This window comes from Zea mays, chromosome 9, assembly GCF_902167145.1.
Source record: "Zea mays cultivar B73 chromosome 9, Zm-B73-REFERENCE-NAM-5.0, whole genome shotgun sequence".
Taxonomy (NCBI): domain Eukaryota; kingdom Viridiplantae; phylum Streptophyta; class Magnoliopsida; order Poales; family Poaceae; genus Zea; species Zea mays.
Window position 1 is genome coordinate 157,223,046 of NC_050104.1, and position 22,512 is coordinate 157,245,557.

Here is a 22,512-nt window from a genome sequence, read left to right on the forward strand (position 1 = left end):
CCGTTCTATTTTTTTAAAAAAAACTCTGCGTTGGTTGATTTAGGCATGATAATTGTCGAATAACAATCGTTTTCGCGTGATTGGTTGGGGGCAGCCTAGGCTGATGGTTCACGAGGGCCTGCATCCGTTCCAACGCGCGCCTCTCGCCACGCGTGCAGCCAAATGTGCGGTTTTATAATTGACATTCACTCGTGTATACAGACTCAGCGGTGCCGTGTACGTTACCAATCGAATGTACGTCCACGATCAACGCATCTGGCGGTTTTGAATGTGGCCGATCGAGCAACCAATCAGTCGTTTTAGAATTTATCCAGTTAATCTCTTCTCCATGGGATTTTTACTTCGAGCCGAAACAAGTCTCCATTTGTAAGCATATGCTTCCTCACCAAAACAACCCCTCTGTTGTATACTAATATGATGCACTGAATTCTATCTTTATTTGAAACTCGGTTGGATTAGAACGTCTCCAACATATTACCGAAAAGTATACCAAAAATAAGTAAGTTTGAAATAACTTCTTTATAATTGATTTAAGTCATATTAATTATATAGTTCAAATTGTTTAGGACAATGGCACATATAGATGCCAAAATCCAAATTATATATGCCTTATCTTATATTAATATCATCTACAAGTGATATTTACATTCACGTGGCATTATCTTTCAAGTGGTATTTTGATTTAAAAGTCTAAGTGCATGTAATCTATAAGTATTCAAATACTTGTATGTATATTTTTAGAGAGTGCTCTTCCTACAAGTTGACAACTTTAATACTACCATTCTTAGGTTTTTCATGTATGTAGTAGTCTCATTGAAAGAAAATGAGGTCCCCAGGGATAAGCATATATGATCACTTATAAGTTGTATTTCATATCCTTTGTGGTATCCCTAAACTGATGTTGTTATTGTGGAACAACACTAGGGTACACAAACTATCAAAAAGAAGAGTTTTAGGAGAGAGCAGGGCATATGGCATATATCAGTGGTGTGTTGAACCCGGGTACAACTAAGAGCCAACACGCGTGCAGTTAAAGAGGTTCATGTTGTCGTGTGTGTAATATCCTATGTCATCTTCCTACTCATCGATGGATAAATACACAAGTAAAGAAGATTATAGAGGCTCAACGCAACTGAGCATCAAGACCTCCTAGCTCCCTTGTCTCTAGGTTGTGGTGGGAGTTTTAGATAAACAGTCATAATCCACATTTATATCTACCCTCTATATTGAGTGAACTCTTATGTAAGAGAATATCGTGGCTAATAAGTTATTGAAAGATCGATGTTCGGCATTTATGATAATAGGTTTATGATAATTTGAGATAGACTGTTAAGTATCTATTAAGTTAGAGATGAAAAACAAATATTTAGTATATAAAAAACCATATTTATTAGTAAGATATGTTAGACAGCATATCTTTTAAAATTCTAGCCCATACGAAACCACGAGCTTATGTACTAATGTATCTAATAATGCACATATATAGCATAGCGTGGATATATATGTGATATTTTGTTTGTTACATTATATTATCCGCTTTCCCTTGCTAGATCCGGCGATTATATTCCTGCTTTGCAATTGCATCGCATTGAGGATTTATGCTAGCAATGCAAAAGTCGTGACTTCCAATAGCCCTTTTGCAAGAAACATGCCAGCGAGTCGATCGTGACTTCCAACAATAATAGTCCTTTGCATATGCTTTATTTCGTGGTTACCGATTTCGTTGCTTGGTGATTTCCGCGACGTATTTTGTGAGGTGTGCGATGCAGGATATTCACGACGATTATTCGTAAAGCGTCATTGCTTTTCTCTCTCTATATATATACGAGACCTGGCTCTACCTAGACTACGTAGCAGTAGCTAGCTAGCTAACACTGGAGCATGTACACCACAATGACTCCCTCCTCCGTTGCTTTTCTCTTCTTCTGCGTGCTTATTATTCTGCTTCCTGCTCAACATGGGCATGCCGCCTCCTCCCATGCAAGCTACAAGCTAGGGTCAAGACAAATCTTTTTCAAGACACCCAGCAAGTCACCTGCCAACTCAAAGCAGGCCTCCACTGCAACCACCTGCTCGTCCTTCGCAAATGGTACAAATATATAGACAGAGCGCGCGCTGTAAGCTAAAACTATACTTCTTAGATATTTTAGTTTAGTAGATGATTTTGCGAAAGGGCCTCTAGCCTTCAAATCGGTTAGGCCTTGTTTGGATACTCTAGTATTGAAGTGGTTTGGAGGGATTGGAGAGTGTATAAATCCCTAATAGGTCAAAAACTCCCATAATACATCTCAATCCACTCCAATCCCTTTCATTACTAGATTAGCCAAACTAGGCTAGAGTTTCCGAGTAGCACCTTCAAATTCTAGGTTTGTTTTCCTCGCTTTTTTAGGTTTGCTTAAAAAAATTCTCTCGCTGTGCTCCATCCGCTCTTGGGTTACGATGTCATGTGCGTCAACCAAAGTGGTTGGACCGTTGCAGAGTGGATGGTTGACGTTGACCCATTAGTGATGATGGGTCAGAGTTTCGGAGATTTTCTCAATCGGGACCATTGTTTCGGTCTCTTTTTAATATAATACCGGAAAGTTGGTCTTTTCCTTCCGACCGAGTTTTTTTAGTGCTATATAATTTTTAAGCAGTGAACAACTAAATATGTATTATATTAAATAATATAGTTTGTTGATGTGAATACCTTTAAAAAAAGCACATATACTAGCGGGATGTGCTATTGGAAAAATACAGTGTTCGTTTGTTCTATTAATTGGTTTTTTTTATTTTCTACTAACAAAATATATTCCCGTACGTGTTGCGACGAGATTTACATCATCCGTTCTAATATGCTTGTTTACGAAGTTTATATATTCTGAACTTTTTATTTACAGGCCTCGCCAACAACAAGCTACCCGTGGTACACCGGCAGAGCCCATGCTCGCCGTTGCACGGGCTGCCGTCCCTAACAGCGGCAGATGTCTTGCGTCGTGACACCTCTCTCATCCGGCGCCGTTTCGCCTTGCAATCCTCTGCGGTGTCTGCTCCGGCATCAGCCCCGGCCCCGTCGCCGGCACCCACCATAATCCCAGTAAACGGCTCGTCGGACGGGAGGACGCTGACGGGCGCGCTGGACTACAGCGTGCTCGTCAGCTATGGCACGCCAGAGCAGCAGTTCCCGGTGTTCCTGGACACCTTCCTCGACGTGTCCCTGCTCCGGTGCAAACCGTGCGCCTCAGGTTCCAACAGCTGTGACCCGGCGTTCGACACGTCACGGTCCACGACGTTCACCAATGTCCCCTGTGGCTCGCCGGACTGTCCCACGACCAACTGCTCTGGTGGCTCCGTCTGTCCGTACGACAACCCGATCTTCTCCATCGAGGGCGCTTTCGCTCAGGACGTGCTCACGGTGGCGCCGTCCGCGGCCGTCCACGACTTCACGTTCGTCTGCGTGGACGTAGACCATCCTTCTGATGACATGCCAGAGGCCGGGATCCTCGACCTCAGCCGCGACCGGAACTCGCTGCCATCGCGGCTGCCCGGCCCCGCCACCTTCTCTTACTGCCTACCGCATTCCCCGAGCTCCCCGGGCTTCCTCTCCCTCGGCGGCGACGCCACCGTCGGAGAAGACAACCGCACCTCGCACGCGCCGCTGGTGAGCAACGGCCACCCCGAGCTGGCGAACATGTACTTCATCGACCTCGTCGGGATGAGCCTCGGCGGCGACGACCTCCCGATCCCGACGGGCACCTTTGGCAACGCCAGCACCCTCCTGAACGTGGGGACCACCTTCACCATGCTGGCGCCGGACGCGTACACGCCTCTGCGCGATGCCTTCCAGGAGGAGATGGCGCAGTACAACCGCTCGTCGCCGGGGTTCGCCGGCTTCGACACGTGCTACAACTTCACCGGGCTAGATGTGATACAAGTGCCACTCGTCGAGTTCAAGTTCGGCAACGGCGAGAGCTTTCTCATCGATGGGGACTCCAACAGAGTAAAATATCTTCTTTAATCGTCCAATACAATTATTGCCAAAGTTCAAGCATTTGTCTTGAAGGCTTGTTAATGCTTTCTTCAATTCTGAACTGGTCTGGACTTCGGCTTTAAGCTTCGAATTCAGTTCTAGCTTCTCCTGATCAAATTGTTTTGATTGATTGATAAGCTTCGAATTTAACTCTAATATTTTAGCCTCAGTTTCAGCCAGCAAGCCTTCGGTCGATTGGAGCTCGAAGTCTTTCTTTTCAATGATGGCAGATTGCTCTTTTATTTTGCTTTCCAAGTTTTCAATTATAGCTTCGTGCTTTTTGTCCTCCAAGTCTTGTTGCATCTTCAGAGCTTTGCTCAGTAGCATGCTCTGAACAGAAACAACTTATGTTAAGTAATATTTTCATTGTTAACGGCAATAAAAACCAGAGAAAAAGGTTGTTTACCTTGAAGTTAGAATAAAACAAGCTGCCGACGATATGTTGTCGTCGGTAGCGGCTGATGTCTGTCTCTAACTTCGGAAAACCGATACTCTTCGATAGAGTACAGATTACCTTAGCTCCAGTCTGGTCTCGAATACAGCCTAGTTTTTCATCATCTACACCCCCAAATAGAAGGGCTCCTGGCTTGTAGCCGCAAGATTTGGCATAGTCTTTGAGTTCTTCTATTTCGTCCTTCGTCAGTTTCTGCCCAATTAGATTCTGGAAAGAATAGGCTTCGTCGTCCGGAGTTTCTTCGACTATTTCTTTCCCTTTCCCTGGCACTGTGGCCAGGATTTCTTCAGTAACGGTGGCAGCTTCTTCAAAGTTTTCCGTCAAAATTTTGTCAATATTTTCAAGAGTAGTTTCTAAATTTACATCTTCGGGTGTGGCAGCTTCGGTAGCCGTGACTTCCGAAGCTCTACCTTCAGCAGCTGCCGTTTTCTGAATTGACAACCTAGGTGGAGTTTTGTCGATAACCTCAGTTACCGCAATAATTCTTTGCCGTTTGGGTTTGTTTATCTTCGGTTGATCCGGCTCGTCCACCTTTTCAAAAAGCTTCGTCAGTTGGAGCCCTAGTGGACTTAGCTTCGTAGGCATGGGTTCAGTCATTACCTTTAAAATTTCCTCCACGTCGCTGGTAGAAGGCGGTGTGGGGGTCTCCTCTTCTTCGGGTGATTTGCGCTTCGGAGCAGATATTTTTCTTTTCTTGAGAACTTTCTTCTCCTTTGCTGGTATTTCTTCATCCCTGATCAGAGCTTCGGCTACTCTTTTTCTTTTGAGGCCCTCGGCGCCCTTGTTCAATTGTTCGTAGTCTGGGTATTCGAAGCCTAGGGCGTCAAGCACTCGGTTCAGCCTTCGTTTCGGTCGGGCACCGAAGGCTGCTGTCATTAGTTGATCCTCTTTTTTGGAGTAATTCCCTAGGATTTCGTTGCACATCACCTCAACAGTGTCTAACCATTCTTTGCAGGGTTTTTTGAAGAACTTCTTGAACTTGAAGTAATAGGGAAGCCGGACAAGCTCCCCCTTCTTCTTCTCTCCCTCCAGCTTCGGCATCTCCCACTCTTTTAGAGTAGGGAAAACTCTGAATGCCAAGAACTCTTGAACTAGATCCCTGGTGCCAATATGTTCTGAGATAATTTCAAATTCACCCAGAGCAGCCCAGGTGGGACCTTTTAGGTCGCCAATGTGGCATTGTGGTCTTGTCTCTCCGAAGATTAACTCCAGAGGGCTTTGTACCAATTTTTCTTTGTCTTCATCGACTTTTACATAAAACCACTCAGATTTCCAACCTGCTGGCCATTTGCTTCGGTAGCTGATGACAGGGCACTTTGTTGTCTTCCGGTAGGCAAAATTATAGCAACCGAAATTATCATGTAGCCCATCTTTTCTGGCCTTTGTTTGGTAATGTAATTCGTGAGCTCGGCAGAAGCTGTCAGCAAATGGTTCCACAGCTTGGCTTCGGAGGGCCCAGATATAAACATTGAGCCTAACGATGGCGTTAGGAGTCAATTGATGAAAGTAGATACCAAACCTCCTTAGTATCTCCGCAACAATATCGTGGAGAGGGAATCTAAGCCCGGCTTTTAAAAAACTCTTGAAAATAACAATCTCATCCTTCCTTGGCTTCGGGGTGGTTTCTTCTTCCCCGAAGCGGAGTAGCTTCTTCTGGTCCTCATTGAAATAACCTGCTTTCACCATCTTCGAAAGGTCAGCTTTTGAAACAGTTGATTTCCCAAAATCCAGGTGACTGGGCTTGCTGGGCATAGCAAGGTGATAGTCATCTTCGGAGTCAGTCCCTTCAATGTTTTCTTTTCCTTCGGCAGTTGTTGGGCCTGCTTCAGCAGCAGGCATTTCTTCTGTAGTCAGTAGACCGGAACGCTGCATTGCTTCGGAGATGGGCACAGTGTCTGAACCTTCGGCTTCGTCTCCCTCACGTACAACTTTGGCAGTAGATCGTATTCTCGCCATTTGATTCTAAGTTTGGGAAGTCAAAAACTTTTTCCTTTTTTCTTTTCTCCGAAGCTCTTCTTTCTGACGAAGCGGACGTTGAGAAGCACCTTCGTTCGATTCTGAGACTTAAGCTTCGGCTATGGTGAAAAATTTTGGCAGCGAAACAGTGCAAATAGCAATGAATGCTGTGGTAACTTCACACCCACCTGTTTGTTTATATAGTGCTGCAGGTAGGAAGGCGAAGCGGTGGAACTGTTACACCAGGCGCACAGTAACTCATACCCGCTGTGCAGTGGACCGCAAAGACCAAACAGTAACTCTACAAAGTGGGCTTGGCACGCGCTCGGAAGTCGGATCGTTTCTCCGCAACGAGCTCAGGGAAGGTGTTTTTTGGACCTTCGGCTTCCCGAAGCTGAAGAGGTTTTTTTTCACGGGCCAAGCTCGTTACGAAGAACGATCTAGCACCGCGAAAGGGGCTACTGTTGGGGTCGTGCTTCGGTACGCCGAAGGTCTCACACGAAGAAGCAGCTTCGGCCAAAGTCGTTTCTAAGAGATGGCCGAAGGTCCCTTTTCATGGAGCTTCGGCGTATTAAACCGACATAGAGGCAGAATGACCTTTTTATACATGTATGTCCGAGTCAATGTTGTAAACTTCCGCAAGGGGCATAATTGTAATTTGTCACAGGCTGCGACCTGTGTCTATAAATAGATGAACAGTACCTCTGTACTGTTCACGCGAACCTGCTTTTTGCCTTCGCATCACATTCGTACTTTTTGCCTTCCGCAAGACCGAAGGTACATTTGTACTTCAAAGTCATTTATATTCATTAATACAAGTAAAGATAATTCTATGATAATATTTACATGTTTATTTCATGATTTATATGAATGCTTTATTCTTCGTTGTTATGCTTACGAAGGTATGTTCTTTGTAATCTTCGTCCGAGATGCTATATATCCCGAAGGGATATATCGTTATGAAGGACGAAGGACCTTAATACTTAACATTTTCCGTGTTGCCTTGTTCTTAATTCGAAGCATTTGAGAACAAGTCCCCAACACGTACCTTCACGAAGTTTTTCAGGATTAAACTGAAACAAGGCACATACCTTGAATCCAATCTGATCATAGAGCCTCCATGCTGGTAAGTTATCTTTATGCACATGAATGTAAATATTTTCAGCACCTGTCATGGGTTGCAGATATCAGTGGATCGTGCATTGTCATTTGGGACATGCTATTCTAGAATAGCTCTATTTTTTTTGTACCGTTAAGTTTTGCAGCATCTATGGCCAATAACAGCATGTTGCTAGCAATCCCTTGACGCCTTGCATATTTAGCAACACATACATTTGTTACATACCCAAATTTTGGCTGATCAGGCTGATAAATTCGACAGTGAAGAGACGGTTTTCCAGGCTCCTGTGAATAACTTCTAGATATAACTTCTAAATACAACAGCAAAAAAGACACATAGAGAAGGTGCAATTACACCCTACCTCAGGAAATTTCTCCCCATATAGAGGATGCCTTACACATACATCTAAGGTACCAACAACACTATTCAGGACAGTTCGCCTGATGTCATCGTTCTTTACCTGCAATATTAAGCATAAGACACCAAAATTTTCAGCGGGAAAAAGATGAAGAAAATATCAGTAAAGGCAGCTTTAACAGAATGTAAAGTGAGATACTCCCTACGTCCCAAAATAAATGCACATCTCGCTTATCAAGGAGTCAAATTCCTTTTAAGTTTAATTAAGTATATAGAAAAAATATCGATATTTATATCTTCAAATAAATTTATTATAAAATTGCATAATCAATCTAACAATACGTATTACACATATACTTGGTCAAACTTAGAAAATTTGACTCCTTGAAACGAGATGTGCATTTGGTTTAGGATGTAGTAGTTGGCAAGAGTGATGGTGTGAGGCTTTCATTAATCATTGGTTAATGGGAAGAGAGACCAGTTGGTTTGTTCATGATTCTCTGTGACATACTTTATGAACAAAACATACTGCAACCAAGATCTAGTGACAAATCTAATGAACAAATCAAACGGAGATTTTTATCTCATACCGCGACAAGACAGATATACTTCTCTCTATGTTGTGTGTTGCATCTCTTCTTTAATGCATGGAATTCCTGCAATGAGATGACAGACTCTCATACATGTGAGCCAGAATAGAAACTATTAGGATGTGACAAATTAATGTGAATATTTTATAACGTGCGTCAACAAATCTTTTTGAACAGAGGTTATTGTAATTTCTTAACATTACTTGCTACAAATAAGATGTACATCATATCTCAATTATGTTTAAGCACATAGAAAACACTACTAAGTTGTTTACACAAGTACCTTTGATGCAAACTTTCTTTTAAAGCTTTCAACATAGCTGCAGGAAAAAAATGATAAAGTAGCTCAAAGGACCATGCTAACAGTAAATGTATATAACAGTGCAGACAATAAGAAACACTAAAGAATTTTCCCTTAAAAACAAATGCCTTACCGATTGCCTGACTCATTTTCATACTGATCTTCTGCTCTCAACCATGCAGCGATCTATCAATCATCAGTAAGGAGAGATGTTACTTGTATGGCATAGTGGGAGGTAGAGTAATAAATCATAAGAGGTGACGTTATGTAAGCTATAAATATCTAGTATATGTTAGTAATCAATAGTTAGCAAGCAGTTCATCACAAGTACATGTGGAAGTTATGTCTGCAAAACAGAACAAATGAACAATATGCTCTAACAACTTAACAAGTTTATTACCCAGTATTCCTCATCGATCACAGCCTCACGAGCAACATAGCAGCCAAATAATCTTTTGTATTTGCAATCACTTTCATCAATTGAGGGTCGAAGACGATTGAACCGGAGATCAGATTGTCCAGAAGGAAGCAAAGGGGTTGGGACCACTGATGCCTTATTGGATAAACTTGACGAAAGCCCAGGATGAGACAATCCTCTAGCAACATGGAGGCTGTCAGTGTCTGTCTCCTCATTTCCACCATCTGTGGAAATCACAGATTCATCTTTCCTGGGAGAGAAAAATGACTGTGCGTGAAATTGAGGAACAATAAGCATACGATCCAAGCATGAAGTTATGCTCGACGCTAGCTCTATGACAGCAAAGCAAGAACATAAACACTGAATACTTCAATTCAGTGGAACCTAATAAGTTCAATTTGTGGTCTTAATGTTGCGTATTCCATTCGAACTACACCATACCAAGCCATAAGAATCACCGAAAAAGCCAGTAAGATCATTGTTACTTTCTAAACATACAAGACCCTATAATAGCTCCACCACATATTTTCCTTCTTATTTTCTATTTTTTATAACCAAAGGACAGGCCTAGCATAGTGGTGCACACTGAGCCAAAGATCCTAGGTTTGATGCAGTCTCTCTCCATAAAATGCAGAGTCCGGCCGCGATTGTTCCTTGCCCAGACCATGGGAGCCGCTAACACTGGGTCAGTCTTTTCTATTTTTACAACCATAGTATCCCCCTTTCTTTCCTTTTTTTACAGAAACAAAAAACAGAGTGCCGCAGCATATTTATGTTTCCCCTATTTTGGATTGAACGAACACGTGCCATGAGAACCAGCGCAATGAACCAGTACCAGCCAAATTTTGCGCAAAGAAAGGAAATGGAGACAGTGTGATCCTGCATTGAACTGATTGGGTGGTCTTTCCAGTCACAAAGTCTATAGCGTGAAGATGCAACTGAACCAAACTAACCCAATGCCTAAACGACGCCCTGAAATCCCATGGTTCCTTTCTGCGTTCGTTTATTTCGTTATCCCCATTTCCTTCCTCCATTGCGGTTATTATTAGCAAATAAAAACTACCACGAGAGTTCCTCCAACAACAGAAAATCGGATGTGTAATAGCGAATTAACCAAAACACAACAAATAAAGTGCTCACATAGGCGAGGTAGCGAGGCGCCGGTGGAGGAAGCTTCGTCCACGGGGGAATCGCCGCGCGCCAGCCAGCGGCGGCGGCGTAACGGCGCCGGTGGCCATGCTCGCGGTCACGGCAGCAGCAGCAGCAGTCCCCGCGACGAGGGAGGAGGAAGGGATCGAGCCGCCTGCCGGCACCTGCCCGCTGCCCCCTAGTTCGCGAGAGGAGAGGCGGGGTATCGAGTCCGCCGCGGGAGGGAGCGGCGGCAGAGAGAGAAAATGGGAAAATGCCGAAGCGCGGCGGGGCGGGCGCTGGCCGCTGGCTGGCGTGCGGCGTGGTCTACCTGCCTGCCTCGCGGCCGCGTCGCCCGCTACTACTAGTATTCTTCCTCCTTTTTTTGGTCTATCCGTTTCGCTTGTTCTGTGGGCCAGACGGGTGTGGTCCGGTGGTTTGCTGGTCGTGTTTCGCCGGTGGCGGATGGCCACTTCCATTTCCATCCCACTGCAGTGCTATGCTTCGGCCGCACGCGCAAAAAGCCTCGTCACGCTGGCCCGCCGTCTTCCATACGGATCCGGCAGCTACTACATGATTGGCCTACACGATGTAGATACCATTTTTCTCTGTGTACTCACTCCGTGTGACGACCGACAAGTTTCGGTATTTTTCTACGCAACCGTTCTATTTTTTTAAAAAAAACTCTGCGTTGGTTGATTTAGGCATGATAATTGTCGAATAACAATCGTTTTCGCGTGATTGGTTGGGGGCAGCCTAGGCTGATGGTTCACGAGGGCCTGCATCCGTTCCAACGCGCGCCTCTCGCCACGCGTGCAGCCAAATGTGCGGTTTTATAATTGACATTCACTCGTGTATACAGACTCAGCGGTGCCGTGTACGTTACCAATCGAATGTACGTCCACGATCAACGCATCTGGCGGTTTTGAATGTGGCCGATCGAGCAACCAATCAGTCGTTTTAGAATTTATCCAGTTAATCTCTTCTCCATGGGATTTTTACTTCGAGCCGAAACAAGTCTCCATTTGTAAGCATATGCTTCCTCACCAAAACAACCCCTCTGTTGTATACTAATATGATGCACTGAATTCTATCTTTATTTGAAACTCGGTTGGATTAGAACGTCTCCAACATATTACCGAAAAGTATACCAAAAATAAGTAAGTTTGAAATAACTTCTTTATAATTGATTTAAGTCATATTAATTATATAGTTCAAATTGTTTAGGACAATGGCACATATAGATGCCAAAATCCAAATTATATATGCCTTATCTTATATTAATATCATCTACAAGTGATATTTACATTCACGTGGCATTATCTTTCAAGTGGTATTTTGATTTAAAAGTCTAAGTGCATGTAATCTATAAGTATTCAAATACTTGTATGTATATTTTTAGAGAGTGCTCTTCCTACAAGTTGACAACTTTAATACTACCATTCTTAGGTTTTTCATGTATGTAGTAGTCTCATTGAAAGAAAATGAGGTCCCCAGGGATAAGCATATATGATCACTTATAAGTTGTATTTCATATCCTTTGTGGTATCCCTAAACTGATGTTGTTATTGTGGAACAACACTAGGGTACACAAACTATCAAAAAGAAGAGTTTTAGGAGAGAGCAGGGCATATGGCATATATCAGTGGTGTGTTGAACCCGGGTACAACTAAGAGCCAACACGCGTGCAGTTAAAGAGGTTCATGTTGTCGTGTGTGTAATATCCTATGTCATCTTCCTACTCATCGATGGATAAATACACAAGTAAAGAAGATTATAGAGGCTCAACGCAACTGAGCATCAAGACCTCCTAGCTCCCTTGTCTCTAGGTTGTGGTGGGAGTTTTAGATAAACAGTCATAATCCACATTTATATCTACCCTCTATATTGAGTGAACTCTTATGTAAGAGAATATCGTGGCTAATAAGTTATTGAAAGATCGATGTTCGGCATTTATGATAATAGGTTTATGATAATTTGAGATAGACTGTTAAGTATCTATTAAGTTAGAGATGAAAAACAAATATTTAGTATATAAAAAACCATATTTATTAGTAAGATATGTTAGACAGCATATCTTTTAAAATTCTAGCCCATACGAAACCACGAGCTTATGTACTAATGTATCTAATAATGCACATATATAGCATAGCGTGGATATATATGTGATATTTTGTTTGTTACATTATATTATCCGCTTTCCCTTGCTAGATCCGGCGATTATATTCCTGCTTTGCAATTGCATCGCATTGAGGATTTATGCTAGCAATGCAAAAGTCGTGACTTCCAATAGCCCTTTTGCAAGAAACATGCCAGCGAGTCGATCGTGACTTCCAACAATAATAGTCCTTTGCATATGCTTTATTTCGTGGTTACCGATTTCGTTGCTTGGTGATTTCCGCGACGTATTTTGTGAGGTGTGCGATGCAGGATATTCACGACGATTATTCGTAAAGCGTCATTGCTTTTCTCTCTCTATATATATACGAGACCTGGCTCTACCTAGACTACGTAGCAGTAGCTAGCTAGCTAACACTGGAGCATGTACACCACAATGACTCCCTCCTCCGTTGCTTTTCTCTTCTTCTGCGTGCTTATTATTCTGCTTCCTGCTCAACATGGGCATGCCGCCTCCTCCCATGCAAGCTACAAGCTAGGGTCAAGACAAATCTTTTTCAAGACACCCAGCAAGTCACCTGCCAACTCAAAGCAGGCCTCCACTGCAACCACCTGCTCGTCCTTCGCAAATGGTACAAATATATAGACAGAGCGCGCGCTGTAAGCTAAAACTATACTTCTTAGATATTTTAGTTTAGTAGATGATTTTGCGAAAGGGCCTCTAGCCTTCAAATCGGTTAGGCCTTGTTTGGATACTCTAGTATTGAAGTGGTTTGGAGGGATTGGAGAGTGTATAAATCCCTAATAGGTCAAAAACTCCCATAATACATCTCAATCCACTCCAATCCCTTTCATTACTAGATTAGCCAAACTAGGCTAGAGTTTCCGAGTAGCACCTTCAAATTCTAGGTTTGTTTTCCTCGCTTTTTTAGGTTTGCTTAAAAAAATTCTCTCGCTGTGCTCCATCCGCTCTTGGGTTACGATGTCATGTGCGTCAACCAAAGTGGTTGGACCGTTGCAGAGTGGATGGTTGACGTTGACCCATTAGTGATGATGGGTCAGAGTTTCGGAGATTTTCTCAATCGGGACCATTGTTTCGGTCTCTTTTTAATATAATACCGGAAAGTTGGTCTTTTCCTTCCGACCGAGTTTTTTTAGTGCTATATAATTTTTAAGCAGTGAACAACTAAATATGTATTATATTAAATAATATAGTTTGTTGATGTGAATACCTTTAAAAAAAGCACATATACTAGCGGGATGTGCTATTGGAAAAATACAGTGTTCGTTTGTTCTATTAATTGGTTTTTTTTATTTTCTACTAACAAAATATATTCCCGTACGTGTTGCGACGAGATTTACATCATCCGTTCTAATATGCTTGTTTACGAAGTTTATATATTCTGAACTTTTTATTTACAGGCCTCGCCAACAACAAGCTACCCGTGGTACACCGGCAGAGCCCATGCTCGCCGTTGCACGGGCTGCCGTCCCTAACAGCGGCAGATGTCTTGCGTCGTGACACCTCTCTCATCCGGCGCCGTTTCGCCTTGCAATCCTCTGCGGTGTCTGCTCCGGCATCAGCCCCGGCCCCGTCGCCGGCACCCACCATAATCCCAGTAAACGGCTCGTCGGACGGGAGGACGCTGACGGGCGCGCTGGACTACAGCGTGCTCGTCAGCTATGGCACGCCAGAGCAGCAGTTCCCGGTGTTCCTGGACACCTTCCTCGACGTGTCCCTGCTCCGGTGCAAACCGTGCGCCTCAGGTTCCAACAGCTGTGACCCGGCGTTCGACACGTCACGGTCCACGACGTTCACCAATGTCCCCTGTGGCTCGCCGGACTGTCCCACGACCAACTGCTCTGGTGGCTCCGTCTGTCCGTACGACAACCCGATCTTCTCCATCGAGGGCGCTTTCGCTCAGGACGTGCTCACGGTGGCGCCGTCCGCGGCCGTCCACGACTTCACGTTCGTCTGCGTGGACGTAGACCATCCTTCTGATGACATGCCAGAGGCCGGGATCCTCGACCTCAGCCGCGACCGGAACTCGCTGCCATCGCGGCTGCCCGGCCCCGCCACCTTCTCTTACTGCCTACCGCATTCCCCGAGCTCCCCGGGCTTCCTCTCCCTCGGCGGCGACGCCACCGTCGGAGAAGACAACCGCACCTCGCACGCGCCGCTGGTGAGCAACGGCCACCCCGAGCTGGCGAACATGTACTTCATCGACCTCGTCGGGATGAGCCTCGGCGGCGACGACCTCCCGATCCCGACGGGCACCTTTGGCAACGCCAGCACCCTCCTGAACGTGGGGACCACCTTCACCATGCTGGCGCCGGACGCGTACACGCCTCTGCGCGATGCCTTCCAGGAGGAGATGGCGCAGTACAACCGCTCGTCGCCGGGGTTCGCCGGCTTCGACACGTGCTACAACTTCACCGGGCTAGATGTGATACAAGTGCCACTCGTCGAGTTCAAGTTCGGCAACGGCGAGAGCTTTCTCATCGATGGGGACCAGATGCTGTACTTCGACGACCCCGCCGTCGGTCCTTTTGGTATGACCTGCCTCGCCTTCTCCGCCTTGAAAGACGGCGGCGGTGTCCTGTCCGCCGTGATTGGGTCGTATACGCAGGTGTCCACAGAAGTGGTGTACGACGTGGCCGCAGGAAAGGTTGGCTTCATCCCAGGGAGCTGTTAATCGACTTAGAGATTGAATTGAATGAGATTAGATGGATTTAAATATCAGACAAGTCAAAATCCTTCATAATTTTTTTTTAAATTCATCTAATCTACGTAGAGCCAGAATAAATGAATAAGGCCTTATATAATGTTGTATTTTATACACCTTCTATTTTGCCTTCAACTTATATACTGCTTATTTTCTAATTTCCACTTTGGTTCAACAATGTCGTTTACTATAATCTATTACCGTTTCCATATTAATAAAGGTTAATCTTTGCTTGTGAGTTGTGACGATGACTCGTGTACGTATGACTTGATTCATGCTTTTGGCTGATATCATCCGTATGGGACGACTGCAGCTATACTTGAGAGTTGAACCTATTGCAGTGCATTCATCTAGCTAAGAAGGGATGTAGTCAGAAAAAAGTTTAGAAGGCGCTAAGCTAAACTGCTACAGTATAAAATACTAGTACAGAGAAGCTTTGAAGTAGTGGTTTTAGAGCTATTTGTACTGATATTTTTTATGCCGCTAATGCTAGGGACCAATGGAAATCGATATTTCGCTGGCGATTATTTTTGAACCGTCAGTGGAAATGTTATTTTCACTGGCGGTTGTTTTTCAGTGCTGCCAGTGCTATGGGCTAGTGAAAATATGTTTCACTGGTAGTTCCTTAAGACGACTTCACCTGTCTGGCATGCGTTAACTAAAACCGTCATTACAAAATTGTGTGTGCCGTTAGCTTAAAGCTCTTCCCTACTTGTGAAAGCTCCTTCTACGTTATATTATTGTTGGGGACCATAATTAGGGGTACCCCCAAGACTCATAATCTCAGCTGGTAACCCCATCAGCACAAAACTGCAAAGGCTTGATGGGCGCGATTAAGGTCAAGGCTCAGTCCACTCAAGGGAAACAATCTCGCCTCGCCCGAGCCCAGCCTCGGGCAAAGGCAGCCGAGCCCGGAGGATTCACGTCTCGCCCGAGGGCCCCCTCAAGCAACAGACACACCTTCGGCTTGCCCGAGGCCCAGTCTTCGCAGAGAAGCAACCTTGGCCAGATTGTCACGCCAACCGACCGTATCGCAGGAGCATTTAATGCAAGGATCGCCTGACACCTTATCCTGACGCGCTGTTCAGTCGACAGAGCCGAAGTGACCGCAGTCACTTCGCCGCTCCACTGACCGACCTGACAAGAAAACAACACTCTCGCTATATTGCACGAACTGTGTTAAATGGATTATTGCACCAGCTGTGTTAAATGGGCTGGTACTAAACATGACACGATTAAACACTATAGTGTATTGTCTAAGTTGCTGGTTAGACACTAGTGTCGGTACGACACGATTACTAATAGTGTCTTGTCTAATAGTGCTAGTGTCGTTTGACCATCTATACCGCACTCTCGCTATATTTCACAAGTCTGAAATACATCGTTTCGTCCGGGTACAATGATACTGCTCTCCATTTCGGTGTGCTTTATCGTGTCGCGCGCGCGCTACCAGATTACATTTTTTTCCCCGGCGGTACACGCGCGCGCGGATGTAAGTAACCGGTCGCCGTCGCCGGTAGTACACGATCGACCCGGCTGGGCAAGAGCAAGAGGGAAATGACCCCGCCTCGGGTACTCTCGCCTCTCGCGCTACCATTTCCCGGCCGGCGCCGGACCATGCTGCAAACCCAACGCCTCTGCTCACGACCTCACGTACGTTCATGAACTGTATGTAGACTGTTTTGAGAGGTCTCGTCTCGTGTCTCTGCATGTCCAGCCGGCGCCCGGCGCGGGCACATGCATGACACGTACGTACGCGCGCCGCACCGGAGTTGAACAGTAAAAATCAGAGCAGCGGCATGGCCATGGTGTGGTGGTGCACTGCAGGTCTGCAGCATCCACGGCACAGGACGGCAGGTCAAAATAAAACCCGGGGCGACGTGGCGTCGAAACGCGAACGGCACGATTTATCCCACGGTGGGTACACAGAGCCGTACAGCACAGGCACAGCAGCTCCCGGTGAAAAATGAAATGCTAGCGCGTGAGCCGCTGCCGCGAGCAGCAAGCAGACAGACGGGGGCAGCGTGGGCCCACCGTCAGGGAGATCTCCATGACCCTCCCCACGTCCCCACCCAGGCACCCACCCGCACGCCCAAACCGAATTATCCGGGCGCCACACCCGTTTCGTTTGATCGTTTCCACCTTTCCGTCGCGTCACTCCGCCCCACCCCGCCCGCCGCTATATCTTCACGCCGATGGCCGATCGCTTCGTCCCCCTCACCCACTCATGACTCACCCTTCCTCCCCAGCTTTCCACCACCTTGTATACAGCGCACGCTCGGCTCGCTAGCTACCGCCAAGCGAGCTCTCCTCCTCCACTTCTGTTCCATGCACCGCCGCCCGCTCCAGGTTCCTACTTCCTAGCTAGGCGAGGCTGGCATTAAAGACTGAACGCGCTCCGCGTGTTTCGTTTCTGCGTGTCGGTTCGCCTTGCTGGGATGGAGAGGCCGTGGAGGGACAAGGACAAGGGAGCGGCGGCTCCGGCGGCGGGGAGGGCGCGGCGGTACGGCGACCAGCCGTCCTTCTCGTCCACGCTCCTCGACGCCATATACAGGTCCATGGACGAGCCTGACGACGGGGTAACATCGTCCTCCTCAACCGCCGCCAAGAAGCAGAACCAGGACCTGCGCCACAGCTGCTACTACTACAAGGCGTCGCTGGCGGCGGGGAGCTACCGCGGCAGCAGCAGGGCGGCGGCGCCCCGGGGGCCACAGGCCGCCACCACGTCGAGCTCCTCCGATCAGTGCTCCAGCTACGGCGGGTTCTCGTCGTCGGAGGCGGAGTCGTCGCAGCACCGGCGCCTGCGGCCCATACGCACGAGCCTCGCCACCACCGCGGTGGCCGTGGCCGCGCCCGCACTCGCGCCGGAGAAGAAGAAGGCCGGCGTCAGCATCCGCGCCAGGCTGAGGGACCTCCGCCGCAAGCCGGCGTCCCCCGGCCCCGGCGCGCGGCTGGCGGGGTTCCTCAACGCCATCTTCAGCGGCAGGCGCGCGCCGCCGTCGGCGTCCTCCTGCTCGCGCTCCTGCCTCAGCGAGACGCCGTCCACGCGGGGCCAGCCGAAGCGGACCGTGCGGTTCCTGGACAGCGACGGCGGCGGCGAGCGCCGGAGGACGGTGCCGGTCGGGGTGGCGCCGGAGCTGGAGCAGATGCTGCTCCACCGGATGGAGGTGGACAGCGGCGACGACGACGACGACGAGAGCAGCGACGCCAGCTCCGATCTGTTCGACCTCGAGAATTTCGCGGCCGTTGACCCGGACGGCGGCGCCGCGTACAGTGACGAGCTGCCAGTGTACGAGACGACGAGGCTGGTGCTGGGCCACCGCGCCATTGGCCACGGGTACGCGCGCACGGGAGGAGTACCCACCAGAGTGGTGTGAATTGTGATCTTGCTGCCGGCCGGGATCCATTCCGGTTCCTGAGCGCCAGGGGGTAACTGTAGAATACAAGTGAGCGGTTTGTGAGGGAAATGGCAAAGCGAGTTCCAATCAATATCTCAGGCTCTGCAGACAGCCTCTGCGCTGCATCTTCGTTTTCTCTGGGCAGAGCACGCACGACGTGTGCAAAAAGAGATGTGCAGATCCGTGGATCGCTATGGTGTGGTACGATCGGCGAGGCATCTCATCGGTTTGACACGCGCGCCGTCTCCTGCCGCCGATGCGCTAGTGCTCTGCAACGCGAATCGCCCGGTCAGGAATCATTCCCAGTCCCCCAGCAGGGGTTGTCACTTGGTGGTGTGGTGACTAGTAAAAATCAAAACCACTCTGGATTTTTTTTTAACTATAAGGACTAGTTCGTGAACTCTATTTTTTAAAGGGATTTCTATTTTTCTATGAAAAATTAGTTTATTTTTTTTTTTGGAAAAATGAAAATCCCTTAAAAAATGTGGTTCCTAAACTAGCCAGAAGGGATGTTCAGCTTTCACTCACTCGTACAGTAATAAATACCACCAGTCATGTCCGTCCGCAGATAACGATTACTATAGGCATAGGGGCAAAGAATTTAAAACCTAGCGATCGCTATTGTATACAGTACAGTATATAATAATACTCAGCGCCCGTTATCTGTTTTTGCTATGCGGATGATTCATGTACTGTCATCGAGAACTATTCGAAGTCGTGAAGAATTCACTTCAAGAATTTCATTTGTGATCCAGCTTCTTCTATCCAAACAAGTTCAAATTCGTGAGCTCTATCTTAAAAAAAAAAACTAGAACTTTAGGTCAATTTCATAAAATTTCCGAAGCTCTTCAAAGAATACTTCAAAAACAATATTTTCATACCCCCAGCGTGAAGTTGCAATAAAATTATCCAGCATGCCACCGGATACACACATAACGATTCGTCGCTCACGTTTCTTCACTCACGCCCCCTTTCTCAGTTCTGTTGGGGCTTGGGGTACGAAGGCGTCGTCTGCTGCTGCACGGTTCTTCGCACACGCACCCAAACAAACAGCCCACTGAACCACCAATTATCGAAGCTGATTTACGATGAAACTGCAAAACTAAATCTGGAATTATTGAAGCTCTTCCAAACAAGTCCTAAGCTTCAAACCTCTTTAGGCCACTCCAAATAATGTGATGTACTGATGTCCCCGACTCCCCGCCATTTACCTTCCCCGGTAAAAGTGAAATAAAAGAAAATTATGAAAAGAAAAATCTCACTTCGTATCGTCGCCTTTATCCGAAGTTATCTAGCTTTACCATTATTTTCCACCAAATATCTTTCACTTCTTCTCCATCCTTGGCGAGTCTCCAGTCAAAAAAGAAGAGAGTTGAGAGTTGAGAGGTAGCCATCGCAATCGAGATATTTTTCATTTGCTTGTTCAATCAATCGATTTCCGTACTTTTGTTGCGTCGTGCTACACTACTGTCTACTAATAATGGACCTGGGTACTTGGCAACAAGAAATTACAGTAAAAATACACTGCATCTCTACAGCCTTCTATGGGTATGGATTACAGTTGTGAACTGATTTTTTGCTCTACTTCACTTAAAAAAAATATGTATGCCTGTTCGGGTGAACTATAGTCATAGTTGCTACAGCTTTTCGGACTGCTACACCTGCAATATATAGAGATAAAATAATGTAGAAGTCGCAACGTCGACTGGATTAAAGCCGCAGCGAACATGATGCATTCATTTTTATTTATCAATCAGAATAGCAAATCAAATAGCGTACTTGGTTATTACTCCCTCCAAAAAATTTTAGTTGATGTATGTTAGTGTAAAAATATACTACACAGCGTCAAATAATAAAAACGGAGGTAGTATTATTTTTATTTGTTAGGCTTTACTCCGTATCTATTCTATGGATCTTATTCTTGTTTAAGGATGTACTACGTACTAACTAAAACCATAACGCCTGCTGCAAGCTAAACGACAACATTTGTGGGCGCACGCTCGGCTCGATGAGTCTTTGTGCAAAATGGAGTTGAGAGCTTATGTGAAATGACCACAATACCTAGACCAACCTGATCGAGCACACGCAAAGGCAGCTGCCGATGCAATACAACCAATAAGGCCCTCTTCGTTTCTCCGGGAATGGCTCTTGAATTTTTTTAGTTGATTAAAATTTATATAAATTAAAGAAGTAATCTGGCTCGGAATGGTTTCAGATCGTCATTCCTAGACAACCGAACGCTCCTAATGCAATTTGGTTGAGGCCAGATTAGCAACTGGCCGGTTTTGGGCATGCATAGAGAGTAGAAACAAAGACAACTAATATTAATATTTGTCATCCGTCAGTTTATTTTTAAACTAAAACACGATAAATAAAAAAGAACGAAGAGAGTACTTTAAGGTTGCTTAGAATTTAACTTAACCGATTGGTGGGGCTGAATTGCACTACAACTATATATGCGTTATGGACCACATACACATGCGATGCGACACTATTAGAGGCCGATATGCATTATGAGAAAAGCTAAGCGCTTTGATCAGCTCGGAGTGGCTGTATTGTTCTGTATTCTCCACACATTCTATAATGTCCTTGGATGTACACTTTGTCGGTGTTTCGACCCCGGGGTCTCTGGACCGACGAGTAAATTGTTGATGCGTGTCTCAGCCCAGATGGGTCGGCGCGAGACGGAACACAAGGAAAGAAAACAGTAAGGGGAAACCGCGGCCTCGTGTTGTCCTGCGCCCAGGGCGGATGCGCTTGTAGTAGGGGGTTACAAGCGTTCGCGAGGGAGAGAGAGAGCGTGAGCCTTGTGCGTCAGCCCGTTCTCCCGCGCGACCACCTTCTCGTACGAGAGCTCTTGACCTTCCTTTTATAGATGTAAGGAGAGGGCTCAGGTGTACAATGGGGGTGTAGCAATGTGCTAACGTGTCTAGCAAAGGGGAGTCAGAGCCCTATGTACATGTCGTCGTGGCTGTCGGAGAGGTGTTGCTGCCCTGTTCATGTGATGTCGTGGCCGTCGGAGGAGCGCTTGAGCCCTGTGGAAGTACAACTGTCGGGGCTGTCGGATCCTTGCCGACGTCTCCTTGCTTCCGTAAGGGGCTGAGAACCGCCGTCGTCATGGAGCACGCAGGGTGCCATCATTACCTGTTTTACCGGGGCGAGCCAGATGGGACGCCGGTCTTGTTCCCCGTAGCCTGAGCTAGCTAGGGGTAGGGTAATGATGGGCCCCCCTGTGACGTGGTCGGTCCGAGCCCGAGGTCGGGCGAGGCGGTGACTCCTCCGAGGTCGAGGCTGAGTCCGAGCCCTGGGGTCGGGCGAGGCGGAGACCGTCTTCCGGTGTCGAGGCTGAGTCCGAGCCCTGGGGTCGGGCGAGGCGGAGACCGTCTTCCGAGGTCGAGGTGGAGTCCGAGACCTGGGGTCGAGCGAGGCGGAGACCGTCTTCCGAGGTCGAGGCTGAGTCCGAGCCCTGGGGTCGGGCGAGGCGGAGACCGTCTTCCGAGGTCGAGGTTGAGTCCGAGCCCTGGGGTCGGGCGAGGCGGAGACCGTCTTCCGAGGCCGAGACGGGGGCCGAGCCCTGGGGTCGGGCGAGGCGGAGCTTCCTATGGCGCCCAAGGCTGGACTTAGCTGCTGTCGGCCTCACTCTGGCGAGTGGCACAGCAGTCGGAGCAGGGCAGGCGGCGTTGTTTTCCTGTCAGGTCAGTCAGTGGAGCGGCGAAGTGACTGCGGTCACTGCGGCCTTGTCGACTGAGGAGCGTGCGTCAGGATAAGGTGTCAGGCGATCCTTGCATTGATTGCTCCTGCGATATGGTCGGTTGGCGTGGCGATCTGGCCAAGGTTGCTTCTCCGCGAAGCCTGCCCGAGCTGGGCCTCGGGCGAGTCGAAGGTGCGCCTGTTGCTTGAGGAGACCCTCGGACGAGGCGTGAATCTGCCTTGGTCT

The 22,512-nt window shown here is 47.1% G+C and overlaps 2 protein-coding genes across 2 annotated transcripts; one reads left to right on the forward strand and one right to left on the reverse strand.

Moving 5' to 3' along the window:
• Positions 1-3,969: 3,969 nt before the first annotated feature.
• On the reverse strand, positions 3,970-10,833 carry LOC118473417 (uncharacterized). Its single transcript, XM_035962761.1, has 8 exons — positions 10,346-10,833; positions 9,188-9,455; positions 8,921-8,973; positions 8,770-8,806; positions 8,487-8,552; positions 7,901-7,999; positions 7,670-7,823; positions 3,970-7,587 (listed from the first exon to the last, which is right to left on the reverse strand). The coding sequence occupies exons 1-8, from the start codon at positions 10,816-10,818 to the stop codon at positions 7,403-7,405; spliced, it is 1,335 nt and encodes a 444-aa protein (XP_035818654.1). The 5' UTR covers positions 10,819-10,833; the 3' UTR covers positions 3,970-7,402.
• A 6,582-nt stretch (positions 10,834-17,415) lies between these two features.
• Positions 17,416-18,700, forward strand: LOC100280045 (uncharacterized). Its single transcript, NM_001152986.1, has one exon. It carries the CDS (start codon positions 17,616-17,618, stop codon positions 18,552-18,554), a length of 939 nt encoding a protein of 312 aa, NP_001146458.1. The 5' UTR covers positions 17,416-17,615; the 3' UTR covers positions 18,555-18,700.
• Positions 18,701-22,512: the final 3,812 nt, after the last annotated feature.

Coding starts and splice junctions, on each gene's coding strand:
- LOC100280045 (NM_001152986.1), top strand. CDS start 17,616: ATGGAGAGGCCGTGGAGGGACAAGGACAAGGGAGCGGCGGCTCCGGCG.
- LOC118473417 (XM_035962761.1), bottom strand. CDS start 10,818: ATGGAAATGGAAGTGGCCATCCGCCACCGGCGAAACACGACCAGCAAA. Junction 8,974..9,187: donor TGATCGATGAGGAATACTGG/GTAATAAACTTG, acceptor GATGATTGATAG/ATCGCTGCATGGTTGAGAGC. Junction 8,553..8,769: donor AAAGAAAGTTTGCATCAAAG/GTACTTGTGTAA, acceptor ATCTCATTGCAG/GAATTCCATGCATTAAAGAA.